The sequence below is a fragment of the Sorex araneus genome, chromosome 5 (assembly GCF_027595985.1).
Source record: "Sorex araneus isolate mSorAra2 chromosome 5, mSorAra2.pri, whole genome shotgun sequence".
In the NCBI taxonomy this organism is placed as follows: Eukaryota; Metazoa; Chordata; class Mammalia; order Eulipotyphla; family Soricidae; genus Sorex; species Sorex araneus.
Genome location: NC_073306.1, coordinates 47,960,419 through 47,986,263, shown reverse-complemented (window position 1 = coordinate 47,986,263; position 25,845 = coordinate 47,960,419). Strand labels below are relative to the sequence as shown.

At 59.8% G+C, this 25,845-nt stretch overlaps 1 protein-coding gene across 1 annotated transcript in view; it reads right to left on the bottom strand.

The window, feature by feature from the left end:
- Positions 1-394: 394 nt before the first annotated feature.
- The window catches only part of SLC9A1 (solute carrier family 9 member A1), a 46,501-nt gene continuing 21,050 nt past the window's right edge, over positions 395-25,845 (bottom strand). The window contains exons 2-12 of the mRNA XM_004603487.2: positions 10,471-10,931; positions 7,860-8,110; positions 7,092-7,309; positions 5,727-5,929; positions 4,620-4,709; positions 4,121-4,191; positions 3,829-4,002; positions 3,578-3,692; positions 3,393-3,494; positions 2,433-2,505; positions 395-2,066 (exon numbers count right to left, since the gene is read on the bottom strand). Of these exons, the coding sequence (XP_004603544.2) occupies positions 1,729-2,066; positions 2,433-2,505; positions 3,393-3,494; positions 3,578-3,692; positions 3,829-4,002; positions 4,121-4,191; positions 4,620-4,709; positions 5,727-5,929; positions 7,092-7,309; positions 7,860-8,110; positions 10,471-10,931 (2,096 nt within the window). The 3' untranslated portion in view covers positions 395-1,728. The remainder of the gene's footprint in view (positions 2,067-2,432; positions 2,506-3,392; positions 3,495-3,577; positions 3,693-3,828; positions 4,003-4,120; positions 4,192-4,619; positions 4,710-5,726; positions 5,930-7,091; positions 7,310-7,859; positions 8,111-10,470; positions 10,932-25,845) is intronic.

The following is a 25,845-nucleotide window of genomic DNA, read 5'->3' as shown; positions in this document are numbered from 1 at the left end:
GCCACCCCATCCCAGACCCTCAGGCTTTTCTCAGAACCCAGAATGTTCCTGGGTGCAACTCGCAGTGAGAATATTTGGGCGATCTGACCCCATCGTTACCTGGCTAAGTTCCATTTCTTCACCAATCCTCTCCTGGGGAACATCCATCCCCCCGCCCCCACCCCCAGCCTTTCATTCATGAACGTGACCACACTGTTCCTGGGCCAGGGGAATGCAGGGTGGGCGGCCCTGCGTTGCTCACCCCTCTACCCCCGTGGCTGGCACACGGGACTAACCAGCCAGCAGTGGGCAGGGCTTAGGCATTTCTCAGCGCTTGCCACCAAGCAAAGATCTTTAGGCCCCCTGGCCAGCCTCGTCCCCCAGGCCCCGGGGGCCCCAATGAAGCAGCCCTGACTCTTATAAAAAACTCACACGGATTTATTAGAATATGAAAAAGATTCTGTTTCTTCTGTACAGGCGGCAGAGCAGCAGCGGCTGTGGTGGCTTTGACTGTGGTTGTCAACGTCACCTTTGCGGGGTGACTCCTGCCCCAAACAGCACTTGCATGGAGTGAAGGGGTGGGGGGCAGAGGAGCACCCGCTGCCCAGTCTGCTGGGAGGAGGGACTCGACTATTGCACGATCCTGGGAAGGGGGTGCCCCGGCGGGAGGACAGACGCTAGCAGGCCTGGGCCTGGCCTCGGCGGCAGTGGGGCTGCAAGTGTGTGCTTGTGGGGGGCCCAGGACTCTGGCTGCTCTCAGCAGAGCCTTCTCCCCCGAGCACCGGGTTCCACAGCAAGCCGAGGGCGCTGCCTGTGAAATGGAGGTTCCGGGGGGCCCAATGAGAGCGGCGGGAAGAACAGACCAGCAGGAACTGAGGTCGGGCCTCAGAGCACAGAAGGCTCCGGAGGGCCCAGCATCTGCCAGTCAGAATCATGATTGGAGCCGGGGGGCTCATTTCTGCCGTCAGAGCTGAGGGAGAACCTGGAAGCAGGGGTGAGGGTGTGGGGGCAGCGCATGTAGGAGAGATGGGCACACAGAGAAGGGGTGCATGGGTGCGGGGTGGGGGGCGCCAGAGCTCTGCTCAGCTGCGGGGGGGTTTCAAACAGGAACCCCTTGTGTGCGGGGAGTCCCGGGGAGGCGTGGACAAATTCAACAGAGAAAAGGCAGCGCTGTCCCGGGCCGGGGCCTCCCCCAGCAGCAGCCCCGAGGGTGGTCCCATTGGGAAGCTCCGAGCATGTCCCTGTCCAGAGTGCCCCAGCTCCAGACAGCGCAGCTCGGAGAGGCGCTCAGCCTGCGGCTCTGAGGAAGGACGGGCCGGGTGGCCAGCCAGGGGGACAGAGCTGGCAGGAGAAGGGTCACCACTCCCCCCTCAGTCCAGTGCTCCCTGTCAGGGAGGCCCCCCCCCGACTCCTTCCCTTCCCAGCCAGGCCCAAGGCTGAGCCGAGGCTCTTTGGTTAAAATGAAGATTGGTTTCGGAGGCGGAGGGAGATGGGGCAGGGGGTGCGGCTGAGGTGCCCAGAGCCTGGCCCCGGGTGCTTCGCCAGCCCCGCCAATCTGCCCAGGGGGAGGCCGGGGGGAGCCGTGCTGTGTGGGGCTGGGGCAGTGGGCCCGGGGGGCCATGCAGTGGGGAGAGGTGGGGCCAGGCCAGGGGACAAAGGTCGAGGGACCACCCCCCCCGCACCCCGCCCCCTCCAGCAGCTCTGGCTCTGGTGGGAGAGTCTATGCGGCCACCACCCGCGCTCCTGGCGCTACTGGCCCTTGGGGATGAAAGGCTCGCCCTCCCCGGGGTCGGGGTGCGGGCCGGGGTCGCTGAGGCAGCGCTGTATCCTCAGGGAGCTGGGGCTGTCGCTGGGCCCGGGCGTGAAGACATCGTCGGTGCCGGGGGAGGAGGTATCCTTGGACCGGATCATGATGCCTCCGTCCTCGTCCTCGTCCTCCTCCGTCAGTCTGGCCGGGTCCCGGCTCAGCCCCAAGATCTTGCCCTTCAGTTCCTCATTCACCAGGTCCACGGACTCGGGTGACTGTGGCGAGGCCGGGTCGATGGTGATGACGGGCAGGTCGGCCTTTGGCTCATAGGCCAGGGGGTCTGTGGAGCAAGGGCACGGCTGAGCTGGCGGCTGCCCTGCGGCACCTCTGGGGCACCCCACACCGCCACCCACCAGCACACCCCCCGAATCTTCCTGGGAAGGAGCCACCTGACTTTAGACTTCACCAGGGTCCCTGAGAAGGGGCCTTCTCTCCTCACGCCGGGGGGCCCCATGGATGCTGTCCTGAGCCTACTGGCCCCCGGCCCCCTCCTTAGCTCTCACCGTGTGGTCTCGTGTGGGGGTGCCAATCCCCCAGCCAACCGGAAGCAGGAGGAGCGTGTGGCTCGAAGGAAGGAGTCTGAGGCTGGGGAGCCTCATCCCAGGGGCACACAGCACCCCACCTCCGGGCCCCTGCCTCCCCTCACCTGAACCAATGCGGGCGCGGGACATGGTGGGCGAGTCGAGCTTGTGGGCAGGCACCGTCAGGTAGTTGTTGATCTGGAGGAGCAGAGAGCAGGTGAGTCCTTCTGTGGCGGCCCCTTCAGGCTCTTGGTCTGGCAGCACCAGTGACCTCCAGGCGCTTTGGGGGGATGCTGAGGGCTTGGTCCATGCAGCCCCATCTCCTGCTCCAGCCCACAAGTGCCCCCGAGGCCCTGACCGCCAAAGCCAACTCCGTGTGTATGACCAGGACCCCATTGCTCTTGTGTAACCAGGAGGACTCAAAGCCTCCTCCCTTCACGGGTGTCCCCCGTCACCCCAGCAGCGAGCCAGTCAGACGGCTGGACATGTCTGGCTTCCTCACCCTCATTCCTTAGCCCCCTTCAAACCAGCGCCCAGGCCTGAGGGCTACATCCCCCCTCCTCGGTGTCCCTGCAGTCACCCTCGGTGCAGAGGGCTGCTCCTGGAAGCCACAAGCCTCCTGGGAAGTGGCGCCTCCCATTTCTGGCACCACGTCGGCCCTCACGCCATCCGCGCTCTTCATCCCGAGCCTCCCTGTGGCCTGTTCCACCGCTACCCAGGCAAGTCCACGGAGGCCTCTGCAGCTGGGCACCTTTCCCCAGCAAAGCACGTGTCTTGCTTGGAGACTTTGATTAAGTCCCCTGTCCCCTACCCACGCCTCCCAGCCTTGGTTTCCTCACTGGAGAGTGGGGGGAGCTGGCATGGGGGGAGACAGAGTTGCAGACAGAGTCTAGCTCTGATGCCTGCAGAGGCGACACTGGCCTCGCCTCCTCAGAGCTCAGGGACGAGGGGGAGGTTTTCTGCAACCGGCCCTGGCTCTGGGTCTTCAAAACCCGATCAGAGAGGCTCCACTTGCTAGGGACCCTGGGGAGTGGGGTACGGGAGGAGAAGCCACATCCCCAGGAGGGGCCAGCGCTCCAACTCGCCTTCTGCTCCAGCTGCCGGACCTTCTGTCTCCGGATCAGCATCTGGTTCCAGGCCTCCTCGTAGGGGTCTGCCACCAGCGTGTGTCTGTTGTAGGAGCGCAGCTGTGGGAAGAGGAGCCGTGAGGACGGGGCAGAGGGACAGAGGGGAGCGGAAGGCTGCTGGGGGATGCGGGCAGGAGCCTCACCCGCTGCCTGGTCTTCTGCAAGTTGTTCCGGAGGATTTTGCGGATCTCCTCCTCCTTGTCCTTGGACAGAGCCGGCAGGATGCGCTCGGCAGGCAGGGCCTTGGGGTGGATGTTCCTGGGACAAATAGGCCTAGGGTCAGTGCCCGGAGCCCGGAGCCTGTGGGCTGGGTGGCCTGGCGGGTGGGCTCAGGGCTGCAGCGTGACACGCGCCCAGCTGAAGGAGAGAGGCTCTGTTCCCAGCAAGCACTCACTGCATGGAGACCGTGGACACGGCGGAGGGAAGCTTGCCCATGCCCCCGCTCTCCACCAGCTCGATGGCCTGCTTCATCTCCATCTTGTGGTAGAAGGCGATGAGCTGGGGCTCCTTGGACCGCTCGCCCGCGATCAGGCACTTCTTCACGTACTTCTTGTTGAACCGGTTGAGCCTGGTGAGAAGAGGGATGAGCCGATGGAGCCGGGCCCGGGGTCTGTGGAGAGGCCCCGGCCCGGGAGATGTCCCCCCTGCCCCTTCCCACCCGCCTGCCCACCGGGCCTGCCACCTACTTGTCCTTCCAGTGGTGGTGGCCGTAGTGGCCACAGATGTCCTCAATGCCTGTCAGAAGGTGGTCCAGGAACTGAAACGGGCCAAGGGCCAGGTCAAGCCTCACTATTGGGCTCCTTCCCTACCAAGACGTCTGAGCAGGCCCTCCCGCTTCCCAGCCACCCTGGCTACCCCTCTGCTAAGCCCAGCCCTGCAGTTCTAAGAGTTGCCAGGAGGTGGCGCCTGCACCTCACGCATCCTGAACCCCAGGCAGCAGCTCTTAAATCCTCTGCCACTAGGACCCCTGTGAACAGTTTGTGTCCGAGGCCTGCAACAGATTCTCCCATGATGCCCCTCCTCGGGCTCACGGCTTGTCACCACACCTGCCTACAGGGTGACTGGGCCCCTCAGAGCTGCAGGAGCACCTGGCAGGAGTGCAAGCACTGTGTGAGGGGTGGGTCTAGCTGCTCCCCGGCCCCCTGAACCTCTCCCGCACCCAGGGACGGCCTCAGCTTCCAGTACCTGGGTGTGGATCTCCTCATTGATGGAACGCTTCGTCTCCTGCTTTTTCTTCACAGCCAGCAGGTCTACCAGAGGCCGGATGGTCATGCCCTGGGGGGGAAGGGAGTCAGCCCTGTGAGTCTGGCAGGGGGAGCACTGGGCCTCTCCCTCTCCCAGAGCCCCCCAAATGGAGGTGTTCTCTGCTGAGGGCCCCAAACCTCCCACCTCTGTAAAGCCAGACACAGCCAGAGGCTGGAGGGCGGAACGCCTCACACATTGTCACTGGGCCCCGCTGGAAGCAGTGTGTACCCCCAGACCCTGCAGGAGGCCCTTTCATCCCCCGAAAGGGAGGAGCCGGTGTGCCGAGGCTCAGCAGCCTTCTAGGTTCTCTCAGAGGCTGAGGGTAGATGCAGCTGGGTGCTGAGCTCGGGCCCAGCGCTGCTTCACAGAGAGGTCCCTGAGCACATGCCAGGGTGAGGACACAGCTTTGATGGTGACAAGAAGACCAAAGTGGGAACACGGCCGGGGTGGCTCTGTCACCTTCCTTTCTCCTGAGACAGTGCTCCCCATTGGGGTCCAGAAGAGGGGAGGGCTGAGAGGGGAGCAGAGGCCCAAACAGTCGCCTCACCCGAGGTCCCAGGTCAGGGGTGGGGGTCCTGCGGGAAGGGGGTGAGCTCGCAGCTAAGCTTGTGTCTCAGCAGGGACATCACTGAGCAGCAGGCAGGAGGATGCTCGGGGATCATCTGGCACAAACCCCTCATTTCTCAGGGGGCAGCTGAGACCCTTGTGGGGGAGGCCTTTTGGGGGACAGTCGGCAGCAGAGCATGTGGCCCGGGTGGGCAAGTGTGAGGGGAGTGAGTGCCTGAGATAGTCTATCGCCTCCCTGAGACCCCTCCACATGGGCGTTCTGGGCCTGCTCTGGGTCCACTTCTTTGAGACCACCCGCCTTCACACTAAGCACAGCAGCCACGGCACTCTACAATCAGGGGTTGCTCAGCACTGATCCCCGTCACAACCCTCCTGCACAGCTGAGAAAACTGAGGCTCTGGAGGAAGAAGTAACTTGCCCTGGGGACACAGCAAAGGGGCCCTCTTGTGTGACGAGAGAGGCGGGGTCCCTGGCCAGCACCTGCACAAAGACGGTGAAGAAGATGACGGTGATGATGGCGGTGAGGAAGAGGTCGCTCATGGGGAAGTGCTTCTTGTCCAGGAGGTAGCCCAGTGAGAAGGCGATGGCCCCGCGCAGGCCCCCGTAGGCGATGATGAACTGGTCCTTGGGTGTGAGCTTCACGATGCGGAACTTGTTGATGAACCAGGTGAGGCCCAGCACACCTGAGAGGCATGAGGGAGAAATGGCTCAGGGCAGAGCACAGAGCAGCGGGGTGAGTGTGGGGGACCCAGCTCGGTCCCCAGTGGATGTGGTCCCCGGCCCGGTTCCCCTGAGCCTCAGCCTCTAGGACTACATCTGCCAGACTCACTTCTTGGAGCCCTCAGACCAAGACCCCTCAGACACAGTACACCCCTCAAAGCAAGAGAGCTTCAGGGGGTACCCAAACCTGAAGAGGCTTTGGAGGCCTCACAGGCCGGAGGCTGGGAATGCAGTGGGAGGAAAGATGAAGCAAGATGGGCCACAGTGACACCCATGCCACAGGATGGGTGCACAGGGGTTTAGCTTCCCAGTGCAGAGAGCTATTAAGATTGTAGAGGCGTCTTAATAGCCTGCATGTGTGAGGCCCTGGGTTCGGTCCCCAGCCCTGCAACAACACCAACAAAAAAGCTGAGGTCTGGGTCCAACACCCATGCCTGAGACCGAACCTCATGAGAACAGGTCCAGGTAAAGGGCACTTAAACAGCATCAAGAGCTGGGAGGGAACTCAGTGGGCTGAGTCCTGCTTTGCGTGCAGGAAACCTGGGATCAACTCTGGGTCCCCAGAGCACTACCAGGATCCACCTCTGAGCATAGAGCCACAGGAGTTTTGTTTGTTTGTTTTCATTTTTGGAATCATGCCCAGCAGTTCTCAGGGGGCCATATGAAGTCCCAGGGATCGAACCTGGATCAGCCACATGCAAGGCAAATTTCCCTACCCACTGCATGATTGCCCCAGCCCCATGAACACCACCAGGTATGGCCGCCAAGACGGGGAGACGCCGGGCAGGGGTGAGGTGCACCTGCAGAGTGAGAGGAACTCGAGAGCGAGGACCTGGGAGCAGCACAGATTTCGCAGGGGTGCACAGCTTGGCAAGTGTCCCAGATAGCAGGCACACGCACACATAGGTGCACATACACGCACACACAAGCACACATGACACACAAAGCATGCACATGAGCACATGTACATGCACATGTACACTATGTGTAATACACATGAGCATACAAGTGCACACATGCACAGACAGACCTGCACACATGTAACACCTGCGCGCGCGCACACACACACACACACACACACACACACACACACACACACACACACACACACACACACACACTTACCCAGTACACGTGCAATGAGGCAGAAGAGTAGGGTGCTGATGACGAAGGTCCAGTTCCAGTGGTGGGAGCCGGCCACGGTGGAGACGCCGAGGAAGATGAAGATGAGGGTCTCGCTGACACTGCTCCACATCTTCAGGAAATACTTGATGGTCGTGTGGGACTTGTGGGAGATATTGGCTTCCACGTAGGGGCGCATCACCACACCCGAGGCAATGAGTCTGGGGGGAAGAGAGGGTTCAGGGTTCCAAGCAGAACTAGAGCCCTGGGGGTCCAACACCCACCCTTGTCCTGCCATGGTGCGCAGAGATGCCCTACAGTCATAGGCACGGGCTTGTGTGGTTCAGAAGAGAAAACTGAGACCAGGAGAAAGTGAGTCTCCTGCCTACCGGGACACCAGTGGTGAGTGGAGAGCAGACAAGACCTGGGGGGGGGGGCGCGGAGTCCCAGGGGTGCTACCATGCTCAGCCTCCGTTCTATTCATCCACAGTCCTGGGCCTGCTCCTGCTGGCATCATCACCACCCCACGTCACCCGTTTAGCCCTGCTTTACCCTCTGGGAACAGCTCCCCTCTCCAGGGCACCTGTTACCCTCAGCGGGCAGGCTCGAGAGTCTGTGCTCAGCTCCGGCCAAGGACCTCTCTGAGGTCAGTGGAGGAAGAGGGTGGCAGGGTCGAGACACCCCCAAACTGTCAAGTCAGTGGCTTTGAGGAGCAGTCCCAGGGCTGGGAGCCTGGTGTGGGGGTGTCATCCCTAGGACCCCAAGACTCACGCCATGATGCCTGACAGGTGGAAGAGCTCGGCGGATAGGTACGCCATGTAGCTGTAGAGGAAGACGAAGAGTGGCTCGATGACGCGGATGTGGTTGGTGAACCGGGAGGTGAAGGCGGCGATGACCCCGTAGACCACGCCCACAAACACCCCGCCCAGGGCCACCACGAAGAAGCTCAGGAAGCCTAGGACAATGTCCACGATGCCCACGTGGTCGTAGCTGGCAAACTCCTCGAAGAGGTGATACAGGACCTGGGAGGGAGTATAGGCTGGTGGGCGGGAGCACGGGGCCCTGGCCCTGGCCCACCCCCTTCTGGAACCTGGCCACAAGAGGCCATGAGGGAGCAGAGGGACCCCAGCCAGGTCTGTCAACCCCCAGGTCAGCTTGGGTTGGAATCGGGGCCCCGCCATGTCTAAGCCAAACACTGGGGTAAGCACTCCCACCCGTCCTGTCTGTAAGGCGAGGAGGAGGGTGCTGAGCTCCTGGAGCTGCTGAGTGGGTTAAATCAGTTCTCCAAGGTGCAGCGCTAAGAACTGGGCCCTGGCCATGCCAGTCTCTTCCCCCGTGACCTGGGCAGAGCACCTCTCTCTGGGTCTCAGCACCCAGCAGGGAAGAGGCCGGACAATGGGCTCAAATGGGGCCTCTTTACCACAGAAGCTTCCTGGGAACGTACACGGCCAGTCCGCTCCCCAGACTCTGGAAGTGGGACCCAGAGACCTCCATCCCCTCCCCAGGGGCTGCAGGGGCAGCCAGGGTGGGTACTGTGGGCCTGGAGGCCCTCGGGGGAACCTGGGCTGGCACGAGACGCACCAGGGAACACTGTTAGCAGATGGGGATGCCCTGGCCCAGCGTCTCCTGCTTCCATGCAGCAGCCTGCCCGGCCAAGTTGGGCCCACAGGGGGTGCGGAGTGCTATAGCACTCGCCAGCGGGGACCCCTGCCCAGGAGCAGAGAACGAGAGGGGGTGGGGGCCGACAGCAGAGGAGCCTTGAGGTGGGTTCAGCCTCAGATTCCGTCTCCCTTTAGATGCCACTGTGAGGCAGTGCCACCTCCCTCCCTGGGAGGGGGCCCAGGAGACTCTGTGACAGGGCAGCCCCGGGGTCCAGGAGAGTGAGGGTGGGGCTGAGATGGGCAGCTGGGGCTGCCCCTGCCGTCCTGCCTGAGCTGCTGTGCTCACACCTGCGGCTGGAGCACTGGAAGGAAGGGGAGGAGGACACTGGCCACCTGTGCTGCCTGGACCAGGGCAGCGGAGGGATGGGGCCCGGGCCCCACAGTCCTGCTCTCAGCCGGGGCCAGCGGGGTGGGGTGGGGGGCACAGTGGTCAGCACCAGGCCCTGAGTGTGGGTCTGAACCCCAGCGACATCGCCATCATGGAATGGGACCTCGGGTGACTCACATACTTAACTCTTGGCGGGCTCTCGGGTTCCTCGCCTGGGAAAACTGGGGGTGAACAGCCTGTGGGGTGCTGGTGCAACATCAGCAATGCCTGAGAGGCAGGCCGTGGGCGGGGGTGACCCACTGACCCCGGAGCCCAAACCTGAACCCTAAGCCTCAGATCCAGGGGGCCACTTGGTGGTTCCATGAACCCTGGGAGCAAGGCCGGCAGCAATCCAGGAGGGTGACCGCTGCGTGCCACAATCTCAGGCTCAAGGGGACAGATGCTGGCTCGGAGATGGGGGTAAGGCCAAGCTGTGGCCCCGTCCAGCTGCATGGAGCCAACCTGGGGGCAGGAGAGCAGAGGGAGAGGCAGGCAAGACCATGGCAGCTGACCGTCCTGCTGCTCTCTTCTCCGAGAGGTGGGAGGGGCAGCATGAGCATGGACAGGGCCTGGAGGCCCCGTGCTTCCGGAAGGAGCTGGCTGGGAGCAAGGGCCAGAGAGGCCCAGTCACTTGCCCTAGGTCACCCAGTAAGTGAGTGGCATAACCCTTTCACTGATCATTCCCCGGAAATTGTGGAAGCAAGATCCCTTTCCATGACTACTGCCCCCAAATGCACAAAACAAACCCAACATGACCCTCTGGTCAAACTTCTATAAGAGGGTAAAACGGAGATAGGGCTAGAGTGATAGCACAGCGTTTGCCTTGCACGCAGCCAACCCAGGTTCGAATCCTAGCATCCCATATATTCCCCTGAGCACCACCAGGGGTTAATTCCTGAGTACAGAGCCAGGAGTAACCCCTGTGCATTGCCGGGTGTGACCCAAAAAGGGGGGAAAAAAAAAGAGGGTAAACGGAGGCCCGGAGAGGGTACATAATGTAAACCAAGATCACATCACAGTAAAATATGGGGAAGAAGTATGTGACCTGCTGAGGTCACAAGCCTGGGCCCCTCGAGCCAGTGGGACCTCGATCCTAACCTGGTTCTGAGAGTCCAGCAAGTGCTTAACTCCCCCTAAGCTGAGCCCGCCTCCGGAGAGTGAGACTAACAAGCATCCACTGGGGTGGTCCTGGGGTTCACACGAGAGGAGAGTGTCGGGTGGGTCAGCATGCAGTGAGCGGTCACCAACACTGCTGTCCCTCTGCAGTTATTAGAGGGGGGATGTGGGGGGTCCCACGGGACCCAGATTTGGGTCTGTGCCCTGTGTGCCCACAGGTACAGGCCTGTCCCCTCACCACAGTGACGGCGTCATTGAGCAGGGACTCCCCGAAGACCAGGATATGCAGCAGCTCGTTGATGTGGATTTCCTCGAAGACGGCCAGCACGGCCACGGGGTCCACGGCCGAGATGATGCTGCCGAAGAGCAGGTTCTCCAGGAGGCCGATGTTGTTGATCTGATCCCCGCCCACCAGGCACACGGCGTACATGAGGCCGCCCAGGAAGAAGGCGTTCCACAGCGTGCCCACCACGGCGAAGATGAGGATGGTGCCCAGGTTCTCTGTGAACTGCCGCAGCGGCAGGAAGTAGCCCGCGTCCAGGATGATGGGCGGCAGCAAGAAGAGGAAGAAGACATCCGACTGCAGGATGGGCGGGGTCTCCCCCACGCCCTTGATCAGGCCCCCCACCAGCAGCCCCACCACGATCAGCAGGCAGCTCTCGGGGACGATGCTCGAGATGGTGGGGATCACGTGGAAACCTACAGAGGGTGAGAGAACGGGAGGCCATGGCATTGCGGGGAGCCTGGGGAACAGAGCAGGGACAAGCAGGGCAGCGGGGGGAGGAACCGGCAGGGGCAGACCTTCGGCATCCTTGCGGGGGTGGAGCTGAGCGGACCAGCCTCACAGGGTCACTGTTTGTGTTGGGGCCAGACCAGCGATGTTCAGGGGTTATTCCTGGCTCTGTGCTCAGGGTTTGGGGACCACATGGGATTCTGGGGATTCAATCCCGGTCACCACATGCAAGGCAAGTGCCATATCTGCTATATTACCTCTCTGGGAATGAGTTTTTAAAGTGCTTTTTTCGCCCCCAAAGGATACATAGATGTCATATCCTGTACAAGGAAGCGGCTCTAAGTCTTCCGCTGTCAACACAATTCTGGTACCTACAGCTCCACCTCACCCTGCCCCCAGGTCATGCTTGCAGGCAAGAATTCAAGCAGACAGATCCATGCCTGCCATCGAAGGGCCTGAGGGCAGACAGGGACAGACCCTCCCATCCCTCACCCAGAGGTGTCTAAACTGCAGGGGGACAGTTGGCTGGGGGAGGCGAAGCACACACAGAAGGACCAAGAGGATCAGTGCTGGAGCTGTCAGCTGGAAGTCCCAAGTCTCGCCCTTCCTGTATGGCTTGGGGCTCATGGTGGCAACATGATAATCAGTTGCTAACCCATAAGACAGACCCAGCTTAGCCCAACGGGACTCATTGGGTTAACCGTGTACAGGGCCACATGGTCATCTCTTGGCAGTGCTCTGGGACTACGAGGTGCTGGGAAACCAGGCCTCAAAACTGGCAAAGCATATGCCTTCCCACATGAGCCACTTCCTGGCTCCCCAGCCCTCCCCACTCTAAGGCTGAGACAACAGCACTCACAGAGGGGAAAGGACTTGCCCTTCAAGTCAAGAACCAAGAGAGGATTCAGGGCTGACCGACTTCCCACCCCCGGCTCCCACCAACCCCACAGGTCCATGAGCCAATGTTGCCTCACTTTCCTCCCCGGCAAGGCACAACATATTCCTCTACGAGCTCCACCAATCAGCCCCCCACCCCAGGCCTCTTGAGACACGCCCCCAGATGCAGAGCTGAGAGGGAGTGAACATCCCGAGGTGGGGGGGACAGGTCTTGCTCGATGCCAGGTTTAGCCACAGAGTGCCATATTCCCTATGGGCTGCTGGCTTGCCTGGTGTTTGAGGAGGTGGGTGACGAGGGAAAAAGAATTGGGCAGCCGGCTGCATGTCGGGTACCATGGCCCCTGGGTCATAGCTGGGCCAGCGCCCTCCTTCCCCCATGCACCTGTAAGCTCTGTGTAGGCAGAGTCCACATCTGCCTGTAATCACATTCTGGGGCTCGGGAGCCAGCAGGTGACCAATGACCATCAGCTGATGTGAAAATGAGTGGAGCCGGGCCACTACCCACAGGACTCGGGAGAGCTGCCTGGCGCCCGCCACCTGGGGATCCTTGGGAAGGAGGAGCGAACCCCGCTGCCCAAACACCGCCCATTCCCATCTGGTGTTTGCTTAGTCGAGAGTGAAGAATCCCATGGCGGGTCCTGGATGGCTCAGCACAGGTGCCTGCCCTGCAAGCAGGAACTGGGAGCCACCTGCACCAAGAGTGACTGGGGGGCTCTAATGTTGGGGGCCTCTCGTGGCACCAGAGTACATACACAGACTGCCAGACTCTCCATTTTTTTAGTTTGTTTAAAAAAATTACATCTTGGGGCTGGAGCAATAGCACAGCGGGGAGGGCGTTTGCCTTGCACACGGCCGACCCGGGTTCGATTCCCAGCATGCCATATGGTCCCCTGAGCACCGCCAGGGGTAATTCCTGAGTGCAGAGCCAGGAGTAACCCCTGTGCATCACCGGGTGTGACCCAAAAAGCAAAAAAAAAAAAAAATTACATCTTGTCCATTTGGGGGGAGTTAGGGTTACACTTAGATTTAGGGTTCGATTTCTGGTTAGGCTTTTAAATGCTTCCTGTTGGGGCTGCAGAGAGTGTAGTGAACTGAAGGCATGCTCTGCCCGCAGGCCTGTGCTCCATCCCTGGTCCCACATGGTTCCCTGCCACAAGCACGAGCTAGTAGCAGCCCCTGAGCACTGTAGGATATGAGTCTCCCTCCTAACCAAAAACAAACAAGGGCTGGAGAGATAGTACGTGAGGGAGATAGAATGGGAGGGAGACAGTATGGGGGAGATAAATACATTTAAAACACTTGTCTTGTGGCTGACCTGCATTATTTGATCCCTAGCACCCGCTATGGGTCTCTGAGCACAGGGCTAGGAGTAAGCCCTGGGCACCGTGAGTGTGGCCCCAAAACAAAATGAAACCACCTCTTGGGACTGGGGCCAAAGCTCAGCAGTTGAGCATATGCGTTTTACATGTGAGCTCACCACCCCCCTCCGCCCCCCACCTGGGTTCATTTCCCAGCAGGGCAAACAAAACTAAACTAAATGAAAGTCTCCCCACCCTCTCCGGTCCTGGTCCGATCTACAAGGTTTCCTGGCACCAAGACACACCAGGGTCCAGATGAGTTAGCCCCAGTTCTTTGGGGTGGGGTCAGGGTGCCTCAAACAAGCCAGGGGGCACTCCTGTGCATGCCCACTGCTCCGGACTGCACGGGGCTGCGGCTGGAGCTGGCGCGCACGTCTCCTTAGTCCCTGCAACAGCCGTGTGCCAGTGGACTGTCCCGAACTTGCAGAAGAGAAAGCTGGGGCTCAGTACGGTCCCGGGGCCCCGCCGGCGTCTAAGGGGGTAGTTCCACTCTACATGCACCTGTCAAAGCCACGCAGAGTGCACTCACCGCCCGCACCGTCTGGTACGCCACTGGTACTGTCTGAGCCGGGCCTGGGTGGCACACTGGGAGGCCGAGGGGGCTCAGAACTGGTGGACAGCGGGGGAGGGCTGCCACACTGGTGCCTGGCTGCCAGGCCTCGTCACCGGGTGAGGAGATGCTGCTAGTCCGATGAGCAGGTGAACTACTCAGAGGCTGGGCCCCGGTATTCTCCTCTGCAGGAGCAGTTTCCAGCCTCCTGGGGCTGGGGCTCCGTCCCCCCAGGCCTCCCTGTGCTGGCCCTGCCTTTCTGAGAGCACAAGACCCTCAATCACAGGCTGGGAGTGGGGGAGGTGAGGCAGGGGGAGAGGGAGATCTGGCTTCTCAGCTTCCAGGGCTGGGTGGGTGTGGGGGCTCCATCAGACACGGGGGCCTGGGGCCTGCTCTGGCTTGTCCTCTCCCCAGACCCCGAATTCCACCAGTCCACACTCCAGAGTCCACATGCCTCTGGAGCCCGAAGTCCCTTCAGAGCACAGGGAGTCTGCTGACACCAGGTATGGAGGGAGGGTGCAGTGGGACTCAGCCCCGAGTGCGGAGCAGATGCCAGGAAATGAAGCAAAGCATCTGGGGCCCAAACTTGTAGCTGGGGTGATGTCACCAGGGTGGAATCAGAGGTGGGGCCCAGGTCTTTAGCATCAGCCGCAGGGCCCACACCCGGACGGGATACATGAAGACCAAGGTGCCTGGGACCCAGCACTTCTCTGGCTGGGCCCATCATGGTACCATGATGGTTCATGGACACACCAAACCAGAGAGAGGAGGGTGGGGTGACACCCCTCAGGTACAGGGCACATGGGAGGCTGAAAGGGTGTGCCTCGGTCTAGCTCAGTCAGAGAACTGGGGTGCTGGGGTTCCTGCACTCACCCCACCCTGACATATACCCCAAGTGCATCCACACACACATCCTCTGACACACACTCACATGTTTTCACTCTGCACATTTGCCCGCAATCTCTTCTGCACTCTTGTTCTTCCACCCTCTGTACACACACACACAAACACACACAAACACACGTGCACCACACACACACACACACACACACACACACACACACAGCCCAGATGTTCTACCAAACCTGGAGCGGGTGAGGGGGTCCCCTGCCCACCACAGGAGAGCGTGTTGTTTACAGACACCCATGTCACCCTTGTTCTCTGGGCCACCGGCCACCCCGACTCCCACGTCCGGCTCCAACCCCGGCAGTTAGGCGGGAGTGCCAGGAAGAGAGGCCTCCATAGGCCCACCAGGGATGGGTCATTGGGGACCCAGGGCTCCAGAGGGGTTGTGCGCCCTAGTTCCAGGCCTGAGGCTGCTCTGGGGCTTGCAAGTCGGCCAGGTCCCCAGGGACTCTGGCGATTCCATTTCCTGAACTCCCTCTTCAACTGCCCCAGCAACCAGCCCCAGCGACACTCCGAAAGGCAACACCTCCAGCACGCTAGTTTACGGCGCCCTGCCTGGGCCTCTTCATGCCCATGCACTTCACCACAGCGCGGGGGAGGGGAGGGATTTGGGGGGGTCGGCAGGCAGTGACCTCTCCCTCGTTATATAGAGGAAACTGAGGTGCAAGAAGGCTAAGAACTTGCTCAAAGTCACGTAGCTGGTATGTGATTCGCATCCTGAAGTCTGACTCAGGAGCCCAAGCACTGGCCCGCTCTCTTGCCTGGCCCTGATTTTCTTCTTATTTTGCTTCTAAGGGGAAAGTCGACCCAGAATCACAGAGGCCCAGAGTGCTCTCCCCGAGGGCCAGAGGTGGTGGTTTTTCCACGGGTACTTCTCCAGGGAAAGCTCCCCAAAGCTCCCCTCCCACTCCACTGGGCCAGGAAGCCCTTGGAAGGCGGGCATGTGGCACCAAAGAAGGGTGGATGTCGTGTATGCCTGAGGCCCTGCATCCTTCCCCTGGCACCGTCAAAAATAAAACAGAGATCTTGGGAAATCCTTCCTAGCTTTAAGCTTGTGCTCTCCAGGAAGCCCTCCTGTTTGCAGCCTGTCCCCCTCCAGGAAGACTTCCTGAAGGAACCCAGCCCAGAGGGGCACGTGGTCTCCACCACACAGCTAGGGCAGGCTGGGAATACCCAGAGGTGTCTGTGTGCGGGGCAAATTTCCTTTCATCTCCTACCCTCCTGTGTGAAGTCTGCTATAGCGGGCGCTGGCGTTCAAGAGGAGGATGAGTAAAGAATGTGCCAAAGGACCAAACACGACGATCACTTAGTATCCGTCCACTTAGTATCCGTATTGCAAACCATAAAACCCAAAAGGAGAGAATAAAAGAGAATGCGCCTGCCACAGAGGGATACTGGAACCATCGGTGGTGGAGAATGGGCACTGGTAGAGGGATGGGTACTTGATCATTGTATGACTGAAACGTAATCATGAAAGTTTGTAAGTCTGTAACTGTACCTCATAGTGATTCATTAAAAATAAAACATTTAAAAATTAATTAATTTTTTTAAATGTGCCAAAAAATGCTGGCACTCAACATTAGCAAAAAGTGCTGACTTATTTTATTTACTTTTGAGGGGCGGGGGAGGGAGGCTGTGGGAGGTGCCATGGATTGAACCCAGGTCCTCCCACATCTGAAGCCTGGGCCTTATGACTGACCGACATCCTGGCCCCTATTATCTTCACAGTTTTCTTCCAAACCCAAGTAAACCCTGAAACACTCTGTGTTATCAGGGCCTCTGGGCTGCAATCTTCCATCTCTGTGCCTTAAGCCCCCAGCGTGGGAACTTTCTAGAGTTCCGGGTCTCAGTTTCCAGCACTGAGTAGGTTTTGGCTCTCTGAAAGCTGAGCTTCCTCTGGTCAGTTAGACATCAAGTGTGGGAAGGATGGCAGAGGAATTCCAAAATGGCAGGCCTGGATGATGTTTCCCAGAGCGGGGCCCATGTGGATTGGGTTTGGAAGGATCAGCAGAAGTATGACAAGCAGAAGAAAAGGCATTCTAAGATCTGCATCCTAACAGAAGCACCCAGCATAAGTACCCCGGATGTATGGGTAATGACTGACTAAAAACCAAGGCACAGACAAGAAGGCAGGCTGCCCTCCCAGCCTGAGCCAACACCCACAGGGAAGTATGTGCTGGGAGGCGGAACGAGAGACTGTATGTCAGACTCACGCAGCAAAGCACTGCAAGTGTGTCTTTGTGTCTCGATTTCTCCTAACTCACCCCAAGGGAAGTTGTAGTGACACTGAAATAGTGATAATAATATTAATATATCTCTATATGTCCGGCCAGAGAGACGGTATAGTAGGTAAGGTACTTGCCTTGCAGGAGGCCCACCCAAGTTCAATCACCAAGAACACATATAGTCTTCTGAGCACTGCCAGGAGTAATCCCTGAGCAAAGATCGAGGAGTATATCCTGAGTACTACAGGGTGTGGCCAAAAAAACAAACCGAATTGTGTGTGTGTGTGTGTGTGTGTGTGTGTGTGTGTGTGTGTGTGTGTGCGCGGTATATGTAGCATACAGGATGCTCTGGTTTCAATCTTCTATACTCCCCTCAAACTGTAAATTAAAAATGCCCACTCCACGGGACTTCACTTGATCATGATTCACTTTAAAATACAGTCTCCAAGGCAGGGGGCCAACCAGGTGCTCAGGATGTGGGAATTCTGGGTTCAAGTCCTGCCACCACCCAAGCACTGAGCCGGGTGTAGCCTCTGAGCATCATGGGCATCATGCCCTCCCCCTTCCACCTCAAATAGATACAACCTCTGACACAAAGGCAGGCACCCACAGGACACAGAGCGCTTCCGGTGCACTGGGCCTTGAGGGAGCGTTCGCAATCCTCCCCTGGTTCCAGCAGGTGAAGATTAATGAAGAAGTAATGAAGAAAGAGGCACCAGCTGGGGATGTAGCCCTGCAGAAGAGCACTTGCACCTGGCACCATAAGAAAACCCAAAAACTGAAGAAGAAAAAAAACCCAGAGGCTCAGGGCAGTGAAGTGCCTTGTCCCAGGTGCAGAGCGGGCCAGGGAGTCCAGGGCAGTACCTCTGCCTCCTCCTTGCCGCCCTTGTGCTCGGCTGTTGCCAAGAAAATAGCCTGTCAGGATAAACAGGATGAAAACTGGAGCCCGTGAGTGCCTCCCCCACACACTGCCGTCAAGCAATCTGCTGGAGTACCTGGCGGACTCATCCCCCTCCGCCTTCCTTCCCCACCTTTCTCCCCGCGGCAGCTTCTATTTCTTGTCTGACTCCATCCACCTCTCAGGGAGTCAGGGTCTCGCCCTGGGGAACTGCAAGCCTGGCTAGGAGTTTCTTGAAAAACTCCCCGAGCACAAATAGCACATGCTGTCCCCCGCCCTCCTGCCCCCCCCCCCCCCCCCCCCCCGATCCCAGCCTGGAAACAGGAGACCCAAGGCCAGGTGCCAGGTGCCGAACTACGCTTCCCAAACCATTCAAGTTGAGCTCGGTTTCCCTGGGCGTGAGCAGCCAGGCCCTGGACGCCCTGCGGAACAGCAGCGCCGCTTCAGGGAAGACGGAGAAGGCAGGGCTACGACAGCCAGGCTGTGCTGGGGGCGGGCCCGGAGGCTGGCGAGTAACGGAGTCTGCAGTGTCGGAGAGCACAGAGCGGAGAGGCCGCTCCGCCACAGGGACATTCCATCAGAAGGATGTCCAGGGCTGGGGACCTGGCCACACTCGGGGTCAACCCTTCACAGTGAAGCAAGTCAGCCTGTAATCCCAGGGACCTGAAGTCACCAGACCCCCGTCTCTGTGTACTCACAGAGAGATCCATCTGCACTCGGAACTTCTACCCACCGTTCAAACCCCAGGGGAGGTACCACCTCCTCTGGGAAGTCCTCCCTGAACAGCCTCCCACCGAGCCAGGCTCTCCTCAGAAGGGAGGAGGGGGTGGTGTGTGGGGCACACTCCTTGAAGATGCCAGCTGAAGGCTGCTCAAAAAGGTGGGCTGAGAAGAACCGGGGGTGCGTCTTGCAGGTGGGATCCAAGTTGGAGGGTGGGGAAGAATGTGAGCGCTGGTGTAGAGAGACCCTCTCAGCAGCCTGCCCGGGGCCCTGAAGCCAGGAGCCAGTCCAGGAAGGAGACTGTGAGATGTGCCACTGGGGCAAGTCGGCACAGAAGGGACTGACCAGGGGCCTGAGCTGATGCTGCTGACCTGGCCTCGAATGCCCCTGACCCGGCCTGCAGCCAGGTCCTGCGCCTGCCCTGCCTCTTCCTCCACCAGCCTTCTTCTCCCGGGGTCTCAAGCCTTCTTCTCCCAGGGTCTCAAAGACCCCTTCCAGCTCGCCACCTCCGGCCAGCCAGGGCGGCCCCTGGAGTGCTGGGCCAGCCTTCCCTCCCCGCTGTTCCTGGGTTCCCATAAACATGTGTTGGGTGAATTTCAGTCCAGCCCTCTCCCCGCCCCCACAGGAAGGCTCTGGATGGAGAGTCCCCGAGCAGGGAGGTGAGGGATGACTCACAGCGGGGGAGGGGAGCGACAGAGACTGGGGCTGGCAGTAAACAGTCCCTGCGTGTTGACGAGACACAGAACTCCAGCAGGCTAGCAGGCCTGGCAAAGGAGCGGTCCCCAGGCAGCCAGTCCCGGTAGCAGGCGGCGGGGTGGGGTTGTCCTCGGGTTCCAAAGACTCTCGTGGCTGGCGGGAGGCCCAGCAAGGTGACGGTGTAGTACACGTTGGCTTTGGAGACTGTTTTCTGGGTGTCAGGACCTCATACAAATAAAACACGCATTCTACCACTGAGTATGAGAACGTGGCCCACCATCCCCCTGAGCCTCGGGAAGGACAGGTGAAAACATTCTCTAGTCACTTCGGCGATTTTACTTATTTCATTCCTAACCACATCCGGCTGTGCTCAGGGGTTACTCCTGGTGGGCTAGGGGGTGCGGGAGATCAAACCTTGGGTCAGCCACATGCAAGGCAACCGCCCTACCCACTGTACTATCTCTCTGGCCTCATGATTTGACTCTATTTTTCAGCTGTTGCGAGGCCACTATTGGGGTGCCCGGGTGCCACCATGGCCACACAGGGCAGTGTTGGATGCTGGGCACCTCACCCAGGAGCTTGTATGAGGAAGGCCTGTGCTCTACCTCACGGGCCACAGTTCCAGCAGGTCTTGACAATATACATACTATGCTTGGGGACCAGACAGTGTCAGGGCTGAACCCGAGCCTGCTGCACAAAGGAAGCAAACACGTGCTCAGCCGGTTGGGCCCCCTAGTCCTGGCTGCTGGTTTTAAATGAAATCAGGATCAGCTGAAGCTTCTTTTTTTTTTTTTTTTCCGGTTTTTGGGTCACACCCGGCGATGCACAGGGGTTACTCCTGGCTCTTCACTCAGGAATCACCCCGGGTGGTGCTCAGGGGACCATATGGGATGCTGGGATTAGAACCCGGGTCGGCCTCGTGCAAGGCAAACGCCCTACCCGCTGTGCTATCGCTCCAGCCCCCCAGCTGAAGCTTCTGGGCAACAAATTCAGCAGGAGAATAATCTAGTGAGTCTCCTGCTTCCCTGTAGCCACCACACACCCTCCAGTCCCCCGGCCAACAATGGAAACAGCACAGCACCACGATGTCCTCTTGCTGTGCTGTGGCATGTGAATCCGCGGCAAGGGTGCAGTCTACACAGTGTGCTGTGACCACAGGCAGGGGCTGCGCTAAGCACCTCACGGTTGCATCCCCCCCTTGAATTCATTCTGTCTAACGTACTAGGTGCTACTGCCCTATTTAAAGGTCATCGAGAGGGGCTGCAGGGATAGTACAGTGGGTAGGGCGCTTTCTGTGCACTTGGCTGATCCCAGGTTTGATCTCCGACACCCCACAGGGTCCCTGAGCTCCACCAGGAGTGATTCCTGAGCACAGAGCCAAAAGTAAGCCCTGAGCACCATCGGGTGTGACCCAAATATCAACAAACAACAACAACAACAAAACAAGTAAGGGAACACCCCAAGGCTGACCACTTACATGCCCCCCCCCACCCCGGTACAGAGCCACTGTCAAGACCCCGTGGACACTCCCCACCATGGGGGGTGGGCTCACTGTCCTGCCTGGCCCTTCCTGCAGGCTCGGGGGGAGGCAGGGGGCACTCTCTTCTACCCTGAGGCCCTCCACAGAGCGTCCCAGCAGGCCTGGCCTCCGTGACTGCTCATGTAACCAGAGCGCTTTGGCTTCCACTCTTCCCACTCCCGTGGCTAACACTGGCATTAGAAAAATCTAAATCACTTCCCTTGCAAAGAACCCCTTTTGGTTCCCTGCATTTCAACCTTGGGGGAGGCGGGGAGCACCTGGAATTCATCTGGCTGCAAGTTCCCTTCCTTTCCTGGCACCCCAGGAATGTGGCTCCAGCTTGCCCCCCGCCCCGCCCCTGCACGCACATACACACCCTGTCCCTGTCTGTGACCTCCTGCCAGGCTGTTCTCGGCACTTGCCAGGGGCAGAAGTTCCAAGCACCGGGACACCCATACCTGGAGTTGGGGGTTAGAAACAAGAGGCACAGCGCCATTTCCGGAGCCCTGGGAGCCGTGGGAAGCTGACTTCTTCCTTTCTTTTCAACTTGGCGGGGGCAGGGTGTCATTTGCCAAATGCAAATTTCAAAGAAAACTGGCACCGAGTGTACAGAATAAAATCCCTGATGCTCCTAGCGAGTGGCCCTTCCAGGGGAAAGTCACTTTGCTCTGAAGCATCACAACAAAGTCAGCCCGCGGTCCACAGCTTGAACTCCTTGGCGGTGCCCCCCCACCCCCCCTCGGTTCAGGAGCAGTGTCAGGAGGAGGGCGACACAAAGGGAGCCTCTGCCATTTTCAGGACACAGCCCGGCAGAAAGCTGGTCTCTGCGTCCCATTTTCAGCGGCCACTGGGCAGGGCAGGGGGAGCCCGAGGGAGGAGACTGAGCAGTGGGCAGCGGGGAGAGGGCGGCAGCCCCTGCGGCCGGTGCAGCTCTCGAAGCTCGGTGTCTATTTTGTGCTTTGCAGCGTCTGCGGGTGGGGATGAAGGGGCTACCAGCCATGCCTGGGCAGTGGGTGACCTTCAGTGGGCCAGAGAGTCACCGATGAGAAGATGCCTGATCAGAGTGCACTCACAGTGGGCCAGAGAAGATGTGGGGCTGGCAGGGGGACTGGGGGAGTGACTCGGGGCTGATGCGGCCAGGGTGTGTCACAGGCTGAGCCTGTAGGGACCAGGCGCAGGGGCTGAGCACTCATGTCTGCACTCCCATGCTGTTCTTCCTGCAGCGGTCCCCCTCTCTCCAGCTTCACTCGGGTACTCGGACCCCTGTCCCATGAATCACCCTGGCCCCAGTCTCTCACCCTCAGTCCGACCCCGGGGAGCCCTGCAGAGCTTGCCTTGCTGCCTCTGTGGCCTCCCCGCCATTCCTTGAGCAGACACACTCCACCTGCCGGCAGCCTCAGCCATGGGGGTGGGGATACCCGCTCTCTATCCACGATTCTGGCCACTTCCTCATGGCCTGCACATGCCTGGGGACAACCTTCCGACCCCAACCTGGCTGGCACAGGGGGCGATGCTCTCCTCTTCCCTGAGGGAAAAAGGGTGAGGCTCACAGGGAGCCCCGAGGGGTGAGAGCCAAAAACCCTCCTCCTGGCTTCCCGAGGCGCCCCGGGGATAAACCCAGCAGTGGCACTCCTGCAGCGGGTCCTCAGGGTCCAGCAGTCTGGTCCGAGTCCTGCCTGGTGTCCTCCCCCTCCGGGCCTTGCCTCAAGGGCAGGACCCTCTCCCACAGGTCTTTGATGCTCCACAGCCCAGAGCCTGTCCAGTGGCAAGGATCAAGCTTTGCTGGGGGCCAAGGAGACAGCAGCGAGATGACTGTGACAGATCTCCAGCCGACAGACAGGCCTCAGAGCACAGAGCCAGGAATAGACCCTGAGCTAGGCATGGCCCAACCCAAACCTGCTGAGCCCGCAGAATCCCCGTCTGAGTTAGCCTGACCCGCAGGGTTTGCCCTCGGCGCCTGCGGACACTAGCTGCACTGGCCTGAATCTGAAGGGAGAGTGAGCAAGATCCCGCGAGACCTCTAGGCAAAGCAGCAGCATGTGGAAAGGCAGGACGGGAGGACAAGTGCGGTGCAGGTCGAGGATTTCTACTGGTTACAAATTAATTACAGGGAAAAGTGGCAAGGAAAAATAATTAGATGGTCAACGACCGGCCATTCCTCTGGCTTCACTGAAACGCAAGGCAGGAGACGTCAGATATGAGAGCAAAAGTTCAGTGTTGCCGAAAGAACCAGCCATGCTCCCATGAGTAACAGCAGAGCCAGGTCAAAATATGGGGAACCACTGACTCCCATTAAAGTGCTCACCTAGGGCCTTGAATATTCTGGCAAGGCAGTTTCAGAGAAAGCTGGCAGGCCTGCCAGATCCAGCAGAGGGCGCTCACCTGGGGCAAGTACGAAAGCCCTGCCTGCAGGTGCCTCGGAAAGGAAGCAAGGGTCTCGTGTGCTGACCCCACACTCCCGGGTGGCTCCCTGAAGATCCCAGCAGGGGGGCTGAGGCCTCCGAGGGTCTCCAAAGACCAGATCACCCCCCCTCCCGCCAGGAGACAGAACCTGTTTCCAAGTCTGGCAGGCCAGGTGCTCTCACCCAACCCTTGTCTTTTTCAGGCCTCAGTTTCCCCACCCCCAGGCCCACTGGGAGCCCGACCCACACACTCCGCTGTGGACAAAGTTGGGGTCTCTCACACTCCCCACCTCCACCCACACCCCCCAGCATCTGCCCGGCGCAGTCCTTGTCTAGTACAGGAACCCAGACCGCAGGGAGAGATTCCGTGTCTCTGTCTGATGGGTCTGACCCCTGCTCTGAGCCCCAACTTCTCTGTGGTCTCTGGCAAATCACCTCACGGCCCTTTCCCTACAAGCAATGAGGCAAAGACGCTCAGAGGACAGTGAGAACAAAACAAAAGCCAACCGCAGTCATGGTTGTGACAAGCTCGTTTCTGAGGAAAGGTAGAGAAGCCGGGAGGCTGCAGGGGCCTGGGTCCTCCTTCCAGGGCTCAGGACAGCAGAGGGGCAGGGTAGAGGTTACTCACAGCTATACCGCAGCAAGAGGGGGACCTCACCAAAGGAGGCTCCTTGGGGAGCTGGTGGCCACACGCTTGGGACTGAGAATAAGGGACAGGCCTGGGGTGGTCCACACACAGGCTGGGGGAAGCAGAAGGCAAGACTGAGGGAAGATGAGGGGGGCCTGAGGGGAGGCTAAGGAGAGACTGAGGGGAAACTGAGGGGAGACAGAGGAGAGGCTGAAGGGAGGCAGAGGGGAGGCTGAGGAGAGACTGAGAGGAGACTGGGGGAGATTGAGGAGAGACTTAGTGGAGGCTGAGGGGAGGTTTAGAGGAGTCCGAGGGGAGGTTTAGAGGAGTCCGAGGGGAGGCTGATGGGGAGTCAGAGGAGGAGCTGAGGGAAGACTGAGGGAAGACTGAAGGAGAGGCTAAGGGGTGGCAGGGGGAGGCTGAGGAGAGGCTGAGGGGAAGGTTGAAGAGAGGTAGAGAAGATGCTGAAGTCTCAGGAGCGCCATTAAACTTGCTTCTTATCCCCTATGGATGAGACCAGGCCATGAAGATTCACGTCCCCTGACACACTGACAGTAGGGTCCCCGAGGTTGGCAGAAGGGGCAGGGCAGGCTCTCCTGCAAGAAGGTGCAAGTCACAGACCCGGAAGGCATGCCTGAGGGTCCCTGCCTCCACTCCCTCCCCGGGGGAGGGTCAGCTGGAAGAGGCGCTGAGTAACTGGAGAGCTGAGCATGCTCAGAGGAGGCTGCCCTTCAGAGGACACTGCAGAGAAAAGATGAGGACACAGCTGCGGGCCGCTGCCAGGACGGCCAGGGCGCAAGGAACAGCAAAGGGAGGTCAGGCTTCACAGCAGGGAGAGGAGGGATAGCATGAAGCCAGAGGAGTGAGGAGGAAGGGCCTTCCGGGGCCATTCCAGTCCAATTCTGCCAGATGCAAGAAGGAAACCCAGAGAAGGGCAGGGACTTGGCCAGGGACCCACAGCAAGAGGTGGCAGCACCGGGAGTCCTGCTCCGAGCCAGTCCTCCACGGCTCCTCCTTGTCCCACTTCACTGTGACACTTCCCTTCACCAAGGGAGTCCACCAGTGGCTCCTCCTGGCCTGAGTCTGGCCTGCAGAGGCTCTGCTTGATGCCCCTGTCAGCTGCCGTGGGGGCCAGTGCAGCCTCTCGCTGCAGGCCAGCGTGGACCGTCAGTTAGCCCCATGCTCGGTGCTCTCACGTGGAACCGCTGCCGTGCTGAGAGGTAAGCATTCTTATCCTCATTTTCCAGCAGAGATACCGGGGCTGGGCTGAAAGGACTAGCCCCATGGCCCCCAGCCAGGGACCAACAAAACTGGCATTTGATCCCAGGGGCAGAGCTGGGCCCTCCCACCAGGCTGCCTCACGCCCAGGAAGGATTCGGGAAAGTCTGTCAGTGGCGCTTCTGCTGGTGCGATCCTGCACACGGCGCAGAGGCAGGGGCTAGGGAGCAGCCAGGGCACGGCAGGGCCTGGCACCCCAGAGTTCTGGCCAGCTCTGAGGCCTGCTTCGGTGTGAGGCAGGGATGTGATGACAGACAGGGCTGCTGGGCCCTCAAACTACCCAGACCCCAGTGAGGAACCGAGGCGGAGAGGCAGATGAGCTGGCCAAGGCCACTTGCCCGGAAGGTACAGGGCCACACAGGGCTCAGGCCAGGACACTGCCTCAGGGGCTGCCCTCTGCTCACTGCCAGGGCCGTCCAGGAGCAGAGCCGCAAGGATGGTCCTGATCACCCTTCTCTCAGCTCAGAGGCGGGCTTCGGCAGCACTGTGCAGAGAAGCAGGCCGGGGCTCCAGGACGGAAGTGACTGCTGATAAGATCCACAGAACGGAAAAGGCACTTGGCTACATGAGGAACAGCACCAGAGAACCTCACAGGTGCTTTAACTTGGCCTTCCAGCACCCAGGGCTGCCTGGTGCCACCAGTAGCTAGTTGACCTCTCCGGATCACATCGTCCTGGTTTATTGCCATCAAGCACCTCATGGAGCCCACAGAGGCAGAGGGCTCATGTGTCACCAGATAGGTGGTCGGGCAAGAGGTGGCATCACCTGCTCGTTTTTTGTGCTTTTCTAAAAAAATTGTTTTT